Raw genomic sequence first — 15,696 nt, forward strand, 5'->3', positions numbered from 1 at the left:
CCTGGGGGTGGTGGGACAGGCTTTCCTGAGGAAGGGACTCGTAAGACCTGAAGGATGAGGAGGAGATGGTAGGTGAGGAGGGGAGGGGAGGGGAGGGGAGGGGGTGGGACACTGTGAGGGTAAGAGAAGAGCCTGCACACAGGGCCTGAAGAGTCTCCTGGAGGCTGGATAAGGATGCTTGTGTATGACTTAGTTCCCTACACGACTTGTCAGCAGCCACTGTTCACTGTGTAGAGAGCAGGCTCCTGGCACTATGCTCCAGTCACCTGAACGAAGGGCTCAGCTTGTTCCACAGCCTTAATGGAGAGAGGGAGTCAGGTTAGTTGCCTCTAGCCCTAGTAGACCTGGAAATGACTCTATGCTTCGGTGTCTAGTTTTGTAACTCTGGCACTGTTCACTTGTGAGTCTGTATCTAAAAGACTGGAATTAAATGTTAAATTAGATTTTTAAAAAAAATTTCTTTACAGAAGTACTGTATGACACAAACATAGCATTTTGATTTAATGTCGATAGCTTTGTGTCTTTGGAAGAGCCTAGGCCATCTTACTTAAAATATCAGCTTCTCCCCAAAATAACAAATACTGATTTAAGTGGCAGGTAGTTTCATTTGCCTATAGGACTCTGGAGTTCCTTTTTTTTTTTTTTTTTTTTAAGATTTTATTTATTCATGAGAGATACAGAGAGAGGCAGGCTCCATGCAGGGAGCCCGATGCGGGACTCGATCCGAGGTCTCCAGAATCACCCCCTGGGCCGAAGGTGGCGCTAAACTGCTGAGCCACCCAGGCAGCCCGAGGCTGGAGTTTCATATCTTGTTTGCTTAGGTGTTTTTGGTTCTACATAGATATTTAATGATTCTCTGATAGAGGGGCGTGTTGTACCTGTGTCTTGCTGATATTGGTTTGAGTGTAGAAAAAGTTGTAATTTTATTCTGGAATCTTCCTTTGACTAAATTAACAAGTGAATTAAATTTTAAGTATTAATGTTTTTTTTGAGAATTAAGTGAAAGAATATTCTTGTTTCTTAATATATTTCAGTAAATTTATGTAAGTCGGTAGTGGCAAATTAATACTGTATTATGGAATTATTGCAGTATTCATAAGCTAGTTGGCTTCCTGGGCTTTTTGTTCCTGCTTATTTTTATTTGGTTTTGGACATTTTAATGCTTGTTAGCAGACCTGTGGTAAAATACACAAAGAGAAGGTGAAATAAGATTTTGAAAAGTCCGTCACAATGGGGAAAAAAACCTGAATAGATGTGGTTAAAATTTATAAAAGTTAGGTATGTGTGCATTTGCTAGATCTACGTATTTTGCTTATGAATTATAAAAATGAACTGGCATACAATAATATTAATATTAGTGTTTAAAAATTTATGTATTAAAAGATTTTACTTATTTATTCATGAGACACAGAGAGAGAGAGAGAGAGAGGCAGAGACACAGGCAGAGGGAGAAGCAGGCTCCACGCAGGAAGCCTGATGTGGGACTCCATCCCAGGACCCCAGGATCACGCCCTGGGCCAAAGGCAGGCGCTAAACTGGGGAGCCACGTAAGGATCCACCTAGTGATTAAAAATGTAAAAAAATCTGTCTTACCTGTTTTTCATGTTTCTTTTTTCTCGTAGCTTTGTTTTAGATTGTCTTATTTATTTATTCATTTAGAGGAGGGAGGGTTGAGAGAATGTACATGCACTCAGTGGGAGGGTGGGGCAGAGGGAGAGGGACAGAGAATCCCAAGCAGATTCCACACTCAGTGTGGAACCAGATGTGGGGGTTGATCATGACCTGAGATCATGACCTGAGCTGAAATCAAGAGTCAGATGCTTAGCCGACTGAGGCACGCAGGTACCCCTGGATTGTCTTTTTAAAAATGGTTATCTCATTTACTTCTTCTTCTTCTTTTTTTTTTTTAATTAGTGTGGGCTATGTATTCCTTTGCCATTCCTTTGGTGTTGGCCTAAGAAATTCTAATATGTTTTCTCAGCTTATCAGAGTGTTATATTAACGGAGACTTCCAGTCCTTTTTTCAAGAGAATGAAACTTTTTGAAAACATTTAAAAACATTTCATTTTCTTTCTTATTTTTTTTTCAAAGATTTTATTTATTCATTAGAGAGAGAGAGAGAGAGAAAGAGATGGAGCAAGAGACCACGTGTGCACAAGCCAGGGGGAAAGGCAGAGAGAGGAGCAGGCTCCCCCTGAGCTGAAAGCCCCATGCCGGGCTTGATTCTAGGACCCCAGGATCATGGTCTGAGCTGAAGGCAGATGCTTAATTGACTGAGCTACCCAGACACTCCTTCTTCTTTTTTTTAACTTACTTCATTGTCACCATGTTTTAAAATGCATAAATGTTTTAAACTCCAAAGATAGATTTCTGTTGTTTCTGTTATTATTCAACTAGACTTAGTGCATTTTCTTTTCCTTTGTTCCTTCTTGTGTTACTGACCTAACAACTGAAATAATTTTCCTTCCATCTGAAGAATATCCTTTAGTATTTTCTTTAGAGTAGATATTATTGACACATTTTCAAACTTTTTGAGAATGTTTTTATTTCACCTGCATTCTGGAAAGATACATTTTGCTAGACATAGAATTCTAGGGATAGATTCATATATACATATAATTAGATACTAGTCCTTTGGAGAAGAGATTATTCTCTAGCATTTGGCTTTGTTTCTATTGGCCAGTCAGTTATAGTTTATCATTTCTTTATTGGTAAGTTGTTCTTTCTCAGGCTATTTTTGAGATTTTTTTTGGTCTTTGGATTTCAGATAGTCTTCCTCCTTTTCTTGCTTGGGGTATATACCTTTTGATGCTGTGTCTGGATGTCTTTCATCAGTTTTGAATAGTTCTCAGCCATCATTTCATCAAGTATTGCTTCTTCCGCATTCTCTTGCTTCCTCTTTCTGGGGCTTTAGTTCCATGGTGTCAAGGAACTCCTCTGTTTATTTCGCTTGTCTCCTGTATTTTCCACCTTTATTCAAACTGAGGGTTTTTTTTTTTTTTTTTTTTTTTTTTTTTGGTGTTTGTTTTTTTGAGTCTATCTATGCAATGACTGGTTTAGTTTCCTTCTGTGTTCTCTCTTCCAGGATTCAGCTTTTTGGGGTCTTATTCTAAAGCAAGGGATGGCTCCTTTGGTGGATCTTGTACTCTGACATTTTGTCTTCCTACTTTCCTAGCCTGCCTACATGCAGTTTTTTGATTAGGCAGGCATTTCCAGGGGGCAAGAGACCCCAGGGTGCTGTGCTCCTCTCTGTCCTCTTGGACTACTGTGCCTAGTAGTTCCTTATTACCTTGTTAGCTCTTTGATTACTACCCTCTCCTGCGTTTTCATTAAGGTATAATATACATATAATAATGTGCACCAATCTTAAATGTATAACCTGAAGAATTTTTATGAATGTAACTAAATATGTAATCATATCCAGTTCAAGATGTAGAACATTTTTGCCACCCCAGAAGACCTTGTCACACCCCTTCCCCATCTATATCTTCCTTTCCTGATGCAGGTTGCAATTACTTGGTTTTCTGTCAACAGTTTTGCAGTTTTTAGTTTTCTTTTCAAAATAGTATCATACGGTATGTTTTACTCCCGTGTGTCTGATCTGGCTTGTTTTGTTCAACATTGTATAGTATCAGTGAAATTCAGCTGTGTTGTTGCACATAGCAGTAGTGTTTCTTGTAGTTACTGTACTTGTAGTTACTGTAGCACCTAAAAAATTGCCTAGCAACTCAGTGACTTAAACAGTGACAACATATATTTTCTGCACAACACTGTAATTTGTGCAATGCTTGTCTTAGCTTCATTTGGTTTCAAGTAGGGCTGTTTGAAGGCTCGGCCTAAAAGTGTTTGAAGGTTTACTCACATGTCTGCTGGTTGATGACGGAACACCTAAATGTGGCCTGACTGTGCTTAATAGTACGGTGGCAGTGTTCCAAGGGCTAGTGTCCTGCACCCACAGGCAGTGGGGAGTGGAGTGGGGTGGAGAGCCCATGGGCCAGACAGACACTAGATTGCCTCTTATGACTTGGCTTTGAAACTTAATGCAATTTTCCTTCCATTGTATTCTGCTCTTTGAAGCAGTTATGAGCCTGCCGAGGTTTAAAGAGAGGGGAAATGGACTCTACCTCTTGATGGGGGGAGTTGAGGTTCTGGAAGAGCTTGTGAGACCAGAAGTATTGTAGGCACCATTATTGGAAAATACAGTGTGCTATAGTAGTAGCCTCATATACAGATCTATCACAGTTTGGTTATCCATTCTACTTTTAATGGCATTTGCATCATTTCCAATTTTGGACTACTATAATAAATCTGCTACAAACATTCTTACATGTGTATTTTGTCGGATATGCACTTCCTTCTTTTGGAAGTATTCCTGGGTATGGTGCTGTTGGTAGATATAATTTAGCTTCAGGAGTTAACTATCAGTTTTTCAAAGCGGTTGCACCAGTTTATATCCTCTGATATTTTTAAGAATTAAAAAAAATATACATTTGTCTAACTTTTTAATTGCAAGAGGGTTGGTGTGTTTGTTGGAAATGTAGGTCCTTTGTCTTATCTTTTGTGTAACTAACTGTGTTTTGCTTTCCCAGCCAGATGCTTAATTATTGGAAAATAGGGATGAGATAGAATAGTCTGATTGTGAAGTAACAGTAGTAGTAATTTCTTTTTAAAGATTTATTTATTTATCCATGAGAGACACACAGAGAGAAGCAGGCTCCCCATTGGGGGTCTGATGTGGGACTCGATCCCAGGACTCCAGGACCCTGACGTCAAGCCAAAGGCAGACTCAACCACTTGAGCCACCCATCGCCAGTAGTAGTAGTAGTAGTAATTTTTAAAGAAGTATTTTAGAATATGTATTAAAGTGAGTGCTAAATAGAGTTACCATTAACAGACCATCTGCATTAATTGCGGAAGTCAGATTTCTGAAATTTCCTTTTACAACTCGCTTTTCGGAAATACTGAGCCCTGTCCCTCAATTTCTGGCACATTTTGCTTTTGAATCAGTGCTGTATCATGAATTTGAATTCTAAGCTCATTCACCAGACTTGCTTGGGAAATCTTTTTCAATTGAAATAACTTTTTCCTATAAAGTTGATAGTTTGCCGTCGTGAAGGATTGCCAGAAGAATGTCATCTCGGTTCTCCCCTCAGACTCAGGGTTACTTTTGATTCCTTCACTATTAATAGTCATTTTAACTTTCTTCCATATGTCCTTTGATTCTCATCCCCCTTCCTTTTTTAACCAATATTTTAGAACAGTTTGTTTTAGCTCATACCTCCTTTTCTGTGGTAATTTATTGATTGATGCTACTAATAATAATGCTTAGGAAGTTAGAAATCTCTTAGTTACTCATTGAGTTAAGATTAGTTTTTAGGTCGTAAAATCTTACAGTGCTAAAAAGAGAACTTAAAAGTCTTTTCAACTTGGGGTGCCTGAGTGGCTTAGGTGGTTAAGCGTCCGTCCGACTCTTAATTTTGGCTGGGGTTGTACTCTCAGGGTTGTGAGATCAAGCCCTGTGTCAAGCTGCATGCTTAGCGTGGAATCTGCTCGAGTCTCTCTCTTCCCTCTATTCCTCCCCCACCACCCAGTTTGCTAGTCTGTGCACAATCTCCCAAATAAATGCAATCTTAAAAAATATCATTTCAACTTATTTATTTAAAAATAAGACCCCAAAAAAGCTGAACCAGTACTAGTATATATGAGATATTTAGTTTAGTAAAGCATTTTTTCATGCATAATCCCTTGACAATCATGAGTGGTAGGTAGCTTAGAAATTTTAACTCTCATTTTACAGATGAAGAAACAGAATCTCAGAGCAATGAAATGACTTGATCTAAAGTCCTAGAGCTGGTTAATGGGAGAGCTGTACCTCTTGCTTCTAGGACTTGTATGGTGAGTGATTTTCTTGCAAGGCTCACAATCCACTGAATTCCAATTTTATGGACTACATGAATTTTCCTCTCTTCAATGCTATGTATTTACATTTTATGGCCCATAAATTTACTCATTTTCATTCAGTACAGGGTCTTTGCATAAGCTGAAGCTCTTCACTCTCATTTCCCTTATAGTACTTTTTGTCCTGGATATGTTTTGTTAGTGGCAAGATGGCAGATTTATCTTGATTTTTTTTTTTTTTTTAATCTCAACCCCCTTGGGATGGTTTTGCATATTGTCTAGCTGAATAAGTATTTATTGAATGGATGGATGGATTCTTGTGTTTAGAATCTAACTAGAGATAGTCTGGAATTGTTAGCTGACTTTTTAAATGATACTAGGCCTCTGAAAATCAGATATATTGTATCCTTCATTTTAGCTTTTATCTGTAGAGCTCAGGCATTATGTGCAGTTCTGATAGTATGTATCAAGTGCATTAGGCAAATAACAACATGTGAACAAATTATGAGCTGCCTTTGAAAGGCTCTGTAACTAAGAAGTTTGGGAAAGGACATTTGTTTTTCTAAATACCTAGAGGTTGACCTGTTTACCGGTGTATGGCTACTAGAATTTGGTAAGTCCTTCTGGAAACCTAACTCAAATTCTACCTGCAGAAGAGGAAATTAGACCTCATTCTTATCTGATGCTTCGTTAACATACACGTGTAAACAAAACAAAGAAATCAAATGATTTCACATTTTACCCATCTCATTCTCTGATCCTATTAGCAGGAAGTATGTTGTTGATTTAGTGAACAGGATAAACAAACCTTTCATTCTAGCAATGATAGAAAATCTGCCTTATTTCTCTTGAGCTGGGAAAATATTTAAACCTTTTCAAATTTAACATTGTGTTTCAGGGGATATACATTGCAGAAAGAGCATTTTTTGTAGAATGCCCAAGAATTGGGAAAGTACAGTGGAGAGACTTTTCTGCATCAATGAATAATGACTTTAATATTAACTTGAAGTTATTTATCTGAATGAGAAGATATTACCTAGGAATGTGCCTCGACATATGTATATATTTGAGCTAATGAATTATGAGTCTGAATTAAAAAAAAAAAAAGATACGAGAATTACTGTGATATAAGTTCCACAGGGAGAGGATCTTTGCTTTGTTCTTGGCTGTGTCTCCAAGAGCCTAAAACACTGCCTGGCTCATAAGAGCTGCTCAGTAAATATTTATTGAATGCAAAGTAAATTTGTGTATTGTTTATCTGTTTTAAACTTAAAAACCTAACATTAGTCATTTAAAGTTTGGTTTATAACCCTTTGGGAAATAAATTTAAATTGATTGAGGTATCTTTTCTGACAATTCTTGCTGACTGTGGGACAGTTGCATAAAGTACATTGTGGAACACTCATTCATTCCCTGTCATTAAATTTTCTTGAGACATTTAAAAATGGATATATGAGAGTCCATTACATGTACGTTAATAACAGTTCATTTAGTCCATCCATCATCATCATCATTATTATTATTATTATTATTTTTTTTTAAAGACACTATGAGAAAGCACAAGCAGGGGGAGCAGCAGAGGGAGAGGGAAAAGCAGACTGACTCCCTTCTGAACCTATGCAGGGCTCAATTCCACCTGGGATGATGACCAGAGTAGAAGGCAGACAATCGACTGAGCCACCCAGGTGCCTCAGTCCATCCCTTATTATTGGACATTTAAGTTGTTTATATATTTTTTTCTGTTACAAATAATGCTTCACTGAAGGAAATTTTCTTAAGCTCTTTCTTGGGATGGCAGTTCAACACATAGCAGTGTTGCAGAACAAGATCTAGGAATTTCTACTAGAAAATGAACTTGGATTGTACAACTTGGAGAGTGAGATGAGAAGCTTTAGTGATCAGAAGGCTGAGTTCAGACAGTAACAAGTAACAACTCTTTGCTGCTTTTAGTGTGGGTAATGTATAATCATCAGTCTTTGCACATGGAAAGCTCTCTTGTAATTTGTAGTGGAGCTGCCTGTCACTTGGTATTGTCTTTTACTTTTAAAGAATGAATGAGTCACTACAACTCTTTCTGCCTCTTAATTATAGTTTAAAGATTATAAGTGCATTTAACTCCTTTATATAGGTGGGTACACATGTTACTTTTATTTATAATTATTATACTTCTGATTTTATTGGAACATTTTTGCTTTTTCATATTAAAATATCATAAAATATTACATTAATACCAAAAGCTATGTGTGATGTGTGTTGCCTAAGGTCTAATGTAATAGTGTCCATCCTATTGCCTCCTTCAATTTAAGCAATAGAACATTATCAGTACTCCCTTGGATCACATCTTCCTGCTTCTCCTCTATTCCACTGCTTGTCCCTAGGTATCCAGCAGCCTCAACTTTAAGGTCTACCATTCTTTTACTTTTCTGTATAGTTACATTATATGTGTGTATGTCCCTAAAAAACCTATTATTAATTTTATTTATTTTGGAAATTTCTGTAAATGATATCAGTATGTGTGTATGTTCACAGATTTAGTGAGTGAAGTTTTTTAGTAAAACTGAAACTCACAAACTTAATTCCCATTAAAAGTTAATGTTCTGGGCAGCCCTGGTGGCTCAGTGGTTTAGCGCTGCCTTCAGCCCAGGGCCTGATCCTGGAGACCCAGGATCGAGTCCCACGTTGGGCTCACTCCGTGGAGCCTGCTACTCCCTCTGCCTGTGTCTCTGCCTCTCTCTCTCTCTCCTTCTCTCAGGAATAAATAAATAAAATATTAAAAAAAATAAAGTTAATGTTCTTATTCTCTGTATCAGCCATCTCTTGCAGTAATAATGCCATGTAACAAACCACTGCAAAATTTTAGTGGTGTAAAATAGACATCTATTTATTTCTAGCTCATGAGTTTGGCAGTCTCTGATGGGTTTGGGTGGGTTTGTCCATAAGCTGTGGGTTGGGCTCAGTTATGTGCTAGGTGCCAGTACTTTAGCTCTCCTTCGCCCTCCCCCCCCCGTTTCCTGATTTAGAAATCATACTCTAATATTTGTTTGCATTTACTCAGTTTTTTTTTTTTTCCCTTCACCATGCTTTCCTGTATTTCAGACCTTCTCTTTGGCATCATTTTCCTACTTTGTGACTACAGTTTTGGAAGCTTCCTTTTATTTTTTTTTTTAAAGTCTTTATTTATTTATTCATAAGAGACACAGAGAAAGGCAGAGACACAGGCAGAGGGAGAAGCAGGCGCCATGTAGGGAGCCTGATGTGGGACTCCATCCCGGGTCCCCAGGATCACACCCTGGGCTGAAGGCAGCGCTAAACCGCTGAGCCACCCGGGCCTGCCCATGGAAGCTTCCTGAGTGAGGATCTGTTAACTGTATATTCCCTCAGTTTGTCTGTAATTTTCATTATTTTGTCATTTTTCTTGAAAAGATAGTTTAGCTGAGTTGAGCATATAGTTATATAGTTACCAGTTTCTCCCTCTTAGAACTTGGAAGGTATTATTCTAGTGTTTTCTGACCTCTGTTGTTGCAGTTGATAAATCAAGTGTGAAGTCTAATTGTTGCTTTGTAAGTGACCTGCTTTTATTTTTATTTTTAGTTGCTTTTAAGAACTCTTTGTCTTTGATGTTTCACAGTTTCACTATGGTATCTCTAGGTGTCAGTTTCCATTTTATTTATACTTTTTGGAATTTGCTGAACATGAGTCTGTACATTAGTATCTTTCATCAAATCAGGAAAATTCTTAGTTCTTTTCTCCGCAGATTGTCTCTCCCTCATTCTTAATTTTCTCTTTTTAAAACGCCAATGAGATAAACATATTAGATGTTTTAATATAGTTTTTGTGTCTCTTAATCGTCTTTTATATAGTTTTTATCTTTCTTTGTGCATTCTGGAAAACTTCAGATCCTATCATATGGTTCCAGGGACACCTGGCTGGCTCAGTTGGGAGGGCATGTGACTCTTGGTCTCCATGTTGTGGGTTCGAGCCCCACATTAGATGTAGAGATTACTAAAAAAATAAACTTAAAAAAAAGTTATCAGATCTATCATCTGGTTCATTAATTCTTTCTTTAGAATTTGCTGCTTTGCTGAACTTGTCTATTGAGGTTTAATTTTAGTTATCCTATTTTTCACCTGATTCTTTTCCAAATCTGTTGCCTTCTGTTTTGCTCATATTTTCCATTTCCTATTGTATTTTGAAACATTACTGTTCTTTGTAACATCTTTGTGATTAATTTACTTCTGTTGAATCTTGCTTATGCATAGTTTTTGAAGTTTGAGCTAATTTTTATTGTAACTGTGTCTGTGGAAATGGATGTGAGACCTGGCTTAAGAGTACTTTCTCCTGGAGGGAATTCGCAGTTGAGGACACTGTCACACTAGGGTGACTTGATTTCTAGGCTTGAGAGTTTTATAACATACAAATGTATGGATTTGAACTTGAAACCTGTGTGAAGGTTGATTTTGGTTCAGGATGATTTCTAGTGAAAACTCCCTTCTCCTTCCCCCAACACTGATAAACCTAGACTCTGGAGAGAATTTTCCTTCATTCTTCTTTGGGGCAGATTTTTTTTTTTTTTTTCCATAGCTTATCTTTTTATTGAAGGTGTAGTGCTTCAGGGGCCAGGCTCTATGTGCTTAACTGTAGTCTGACTTCTCTTGTTGTATAGTGTGAAGCTTTGACTTTGTCCCATGTATAACTCATAACACTGAAAGACCTTCAGCTTTGTCTCATAGAATTTTCTATGATAATGGAGATGTTGCACATCTCTGCTAACACAGTAACCAATAGCCACTTTAGAAGTGTCTGTAGTATGACAGAGGAATGGAATTTTAAATTGTACGTGGTCTTATTTAATTTAAATTAAAAAGCTACATATGGCTGGCTAGTGGCCACAGTATTGGACAGTGCAGCTTGGTCATGGGAGATTGTGAGATGCCTTTTAGCCCATTGCTGGATTCTTTGCCCACTGATCACTCTCTCTCTCTGAGCTTTTGTTCATTTTTTATGGTTTCTAAGGATTTCTCTTTATTGCTTTTGAGCTTTGCCATGCATCTGAAAGGATAATTCTTGTCCTTTATCAAATATGTTTGATGTCATGTAGCAAGAGGGTTCACAATCCATTTGGACACGAGAATCTCAGAAACAGATACCTGACAGCTGTACTTTTAGTTGGGGAAGTACTTATCTTGAATGATAAAAATTAGAAAGTTCACAGCAGAACCGTGGAAATTCTTTAAATGGAAACTGACCATGAAGCTAAAAATTATGAGGAAAAATAACTTAAGTACTTTCTTTGCCATCCTCCTTTTTCTACAAAAAATTTAAGGATGCTGAAAGATAAAAATGGAGCCGTGGCTAAAATTTTTAAAGTCTTACACATCATCTTCACCTTCTTGGTGTAAGTATTTTACCTACACAAGAACACTTGAATGAAAAGGTGTGTATATTTAGAGAGAATTATTTTACAGATGGACAGAAAAAGCCAAATGAATGTGAGAGATCATAGGGAATGGTGGTGGTGAAGGGGTAGGAAGGGACTTTGATGTTCATTCAATGCTGAAAGTGTTTGTTTCACTTCTGGTTTTATTTTTATTTTTATTTTATTTTTAAATCTTTATTTATTTATTTATTATTTATTTATTTAAATCTACGATAGTCACACACAAAGAGAGAGAGAGGCAGAGACATAGGCAGAGGGAGAAGCAGGCTCCATGCACCGGGAGCCTGACGTGGGATTCGATCCCTGGTCTCCAGGATCGCGACCTGGGCCAAAGGCAGGCGCCAAAGCGCTGTGCCACCCAGGGATCCCCACTTCTGGTTTTAATAAGGCCTGTGTTAGTTGTTTAATTGAGGGGATTTAAAAAACCTGAATAGTGAGTCCTAGCTATTTCTCAGGTAGCCACTTCTTTTTCCTATATAGCCAAATATTTTAAAACTATGTGGTTGGTTTTGGTGTTTATTAATAACAAACACCTAGATTCTTTGTAATGAATTTGTTACTTTAGGATTTGCTTGCTCTTTTGGAGCTATAGGTACATTTGGTTCTTTTTTTATTTATATTTTTATATTGTGGTAAAATATACATAAGATTTAACATTTTGACCTTTTTAAAGTATCCAGTTCAGTAGGAGTAAGTACATTTACTTTGATGTACAACCGTTATCATCTATCTGTCTCTAGAACTTTTCTCATCTTCCCAAACTGACACTGTCACCATTAAACACTGACTCTCCATTACTCCACCCTCAGCTTCTGGCGCTCACCATTCTACTTTCTGTTCCTGAATTTGACTTTTTTAGGTACGTCATATAAGTGGAATCATAGGATGTTTGTCTTATATATGACTGGCTTATTTCACCTAGCATAATTGTTCTCAAGATTAAATTTGATTTTCTTAAATTATGATTTGTGATGAAAGTAAAAGGACGGAGATCCCATAGGCTTGTAGTGGGGATTGGCATTCTTGTGTAATTCTTTCAGTAGGAGAAGTTAGTAAACAATAAAATAAGTTACTGTTAATTTAGTCTCCTGAAAGAATGTTATTAGAAACAATAGAATGTGATACTGTGTGTTGCGGTTTCTAATTCTGTTAAATTTGAGCTTTAAAATAATCAAAATTGGGACTGCTGAGCTAGTTCTAGAATAGATTATCTGGTGTTATAAAAACCAGAAATCCTTTCAGATCCTTTGAGAGGTTTTAATTCTCTAAAAGTGTCAGAAATTATTTTTAGGCCGTGTAGTGCCTGCAATAAAGAAAAGGACTTGGGGGAGTTTGCTTGACTTTCAAGTAGACCCTGAATTCCCTGTCAGGATGGATTATCCTTAGGCTGGCTCACTATTCAAGTATATCAAAAGTTAGAGGAGTCACTTGAAAGAACCTGTATTAGGTTAGCACGAGTATAAATTCTCATGCTGAGGGTAATGTACAAAGCCCAGATTTTATGGAAATACTCCAGTATACTTTTTATGAGAAACTGGGAATTAAGACAAATTACTTTTTTCCCTCTTGGATAGTGTGAAAAACAAAGTTAGATAATTTATTTCCTCTTTTTTGTATGTCCAGTGGGAGGAGAGATCACTTAGAGAAGGAGAGAGAGAATGTGCAAATTTTACCTTAGGTGCTTCTGAACCACCTTGTTGCTTAAAGAGTTCATACTTTGAGAGTAGATAGGAAGATACACATTTTAGAGCTGTGGTTAGGGTAAGGAATCTTGAACCAGCGACTTCAGTTATAAGTAATTTCAAAGTATGTTTCTGAGAGTTACTTCATGACATTTTACAGTAATTCCAATACATGCATTGTTGCATATTTCTAAAGTATTTTTTATCACTTTAGATGATAAGGTTAGAACTCCACTATTTATAGGTTTTATTATCCTGGCATTTTTGAGGTTACTATTTATAGTGCTAAGAAAATTCTTGATATCTTAGGAACTTCAGTCATTGGATACATATTTCTTCAGTATTTATGACTATGGGTAGGAGGGGCGTACTACTTAGTACAGAGTGCTTTGATGTTGCCATTTAGGAATTTTAAATTTAAGATAAAAATCTTAGATATAAACAGGAACAAAAAGTCTGTAGGCCAAAGAGACTGGACTCTACAAGAGTAAGTAAACTCCTGGATCATCTGTGAACTACTTTGTGTATCTGTGATGTGGGTTTGCCTTCCCATGTCCTTATCATTCAGCATGCTCCAGGGGTCAGCATCTTGACCTCATAGTTCCCTGGCAGGGAAGACAGGTCTAATAGACTCAGTGAAGCACCATCAAGAAAATGTATTTATAGGGAGAAATTTTCATCGTGTATTCTAAAACTAACACGTAGATTATAGGTTGTTTTAGATTTCCATACAACTTCTCATTTCCTTTGGGATAATTGGGTTATCGAGAAATGAAAATCATAGTATTTACTGCATAGATAAAGAAGAAAGAGTGTGGGATGTGGGTCAGGTGATTACGTGGCAGCACTGTGATTATATGCCATTGGTAATTACAGTCTATGAATCATGCTGTGCATACAGATTTTCATTTTGTAAATTTGTATTTTCATGTATATTACATGACATGAGTAACGTATATAGATGGGACAAGCATTATTTCTTCAAAAAATGTTACCCTAATTTTAATCTATTTCAGAATCAGAATTCCTTAGTATTATGCTGTTTTCTTAATTGATATAAAAAATAAAGTAATTGTCAGTTCTTATAATTGCAAAAAGTAGTTCTCCAGTTAGTGAAGAAAGCTGTATGTGAGGAAGCACAGTGTAAATTTTGTATCAAATCTTAAGTTACCTGTGGAATTTTATGTATTGGATTTGGGGAAGCACTGTGGATTCATGCATATGTTTAAATATAACATTAGTATTATCTTATCCTTATTTTCTTGAATATATTAAGTAAGGAAGATTTAGTTCATATTTATACTAATACATGGTGATGCTTTGTGTTATACTCAAGTGAAAAGGACCCAATAAAACATTTTTTTGTAGTACTTATAAAGTGTATTTTAAAAATGCTTACAAAAAATTCCCGGAAAGGAAACGTGCCCCACATAATTGGGTAGATGTAGTGGCTCTGTGTGGAGAGAGAATTTTTTTTTCTATCTTGTCACTGTTTCCAATTTTTTAAAAAGATTATTTATTTATTTATTTATTTATTCATTCATTCATTCATTCATTTATTCATTCATGAGAGACAGAGAGAGAGAGAGAGAGAGAGAGAGAGGCAGAGACACAGGCAGAGGGAGAAGCAGGCTCCATGCAGGTAGCCTGATGTGGGACTCGATCCCTGGTCTCCAGGATCACGTCCTGAGCTGAAGGCAGACTCTTAACCACTGAGCCACCCAGGCATCCCTCCAATTTTTTAGAACAATGAAACTGTATTTTATAATGAGGAAAATGTCCATTATTAGAGGAAGTTTATAGCAATAACATTGGTGATCTTTGATAGTGTATATGAATTATTTATATGTAATCAAAATAAATTTAGCATGTGATGTGTTATATCTACCTTAGATGGAGTGTTTCCTTTCTAGTACTTATTTGGGATAGAGAGAGGGAATAAGATTTTAGTAAGTGAAGACCGAGGTCACCTGTTAATAAGTTTCTGTGTGATAATTACTTCATACATATTATTTGCTTTTGAGATGACTTCTTACAGACAAGGGAAGATAAGAATGTTTTAAAGATTGATTGGTAATTTTTTATATTTAGATTACACTAGAGCGTTCTTCTGCAAATAGGAAATTGTGGAAACCAAATTATTTTCATTTCCTTTTAGAAAATTATATTTAAAATGCTGACCTTTAGAAAAGATGATTTTTTTTTCTCTTTGTTTTCTGACCAGGACATGTATTCTTCTGAGAAGCCTTGGGAAGCAGATTTTGGTTTACTCTCTGATTGGGACAGCCTACAGAGACATTTCCAGTCATGAGTAAGTGTCTCCGTCTTTGTTTTGTTTCAGGGGCCTCAGGAGCATTTGCAGAGTACTTAGAATTTGTTATTGGACAAACTGGAATTATGTCACTTCATCAGAGATTGGATAATCTGCTTCAGCCCAATTGTACACCTGTCTCTACTGAAACAAGGAGATATAGATACTTTCTGATGTTTGATTTATTCTGAGAAGTTAGATGTGCTGAGAAAAAATTTGTGTCATTAGTTTCTTGGCTGATTTAGTTATGTTCTTTTGTTACCCAGAATATTCTGTTGACTAGTCATTGGAAGGTGACTTGTTAGAAATATGAAGAGGGAAATAGACTCATAAATATAGAGGATAAACTAGTGGTTGCCAGAGGGGGG

At 36.7% G+C, this 15,696-nt stretch overlaps 1 protein-coding gene and 1 long non-coding RNA gene across 2 annotated transcripts in view; one reads left to right on the forward strand and one right to left on the reverse strand.

The window, feature by feature from the left end:
* The window catches only part of USP6NL (USP6 N-terminal like), a 167,799-nt gene that overhangs the window by 3,503 nt on the left and 148,600 nt on the right, over positions 1-15,696 (forward strand). Inside the window, exon 2 of the mRNA XM_025445607.3 lies at positions 15,242-15,328. Coding sequence (XP_025301392.3) covers positions 15,325-15,328 — 4 coding nt within the window. The 5' untranslated portion in view covers positions 15,242-15,324. The remainder of the gene's footprint in view (positions 1-15,241; positions 15,329-15,696) is intronic.
* Positions 1-15,696, reverse strand: part of LOC125753597 (uncharacterized) — an 84,466-nt gene that overhangs the window by 1,897 nt on the left and 66,873 nt on the right. The gene's annotated exons all lie outside the window — the stretch shown is intronic.

This window comes from Canis lupus, chromosome 2, assembly GCF_003254725.2.
Source record: "Canis lupus dingo isolate Sandy chromosome 2, ASM325472v2, whole genome shotgun sequence".
In the NCBI taxonomy this organism is placed as follows: Eukaryota; Metazoa; Chordata; class Mammalia; order Carnivora; family Canidae; genus Canis; species Canis lupus.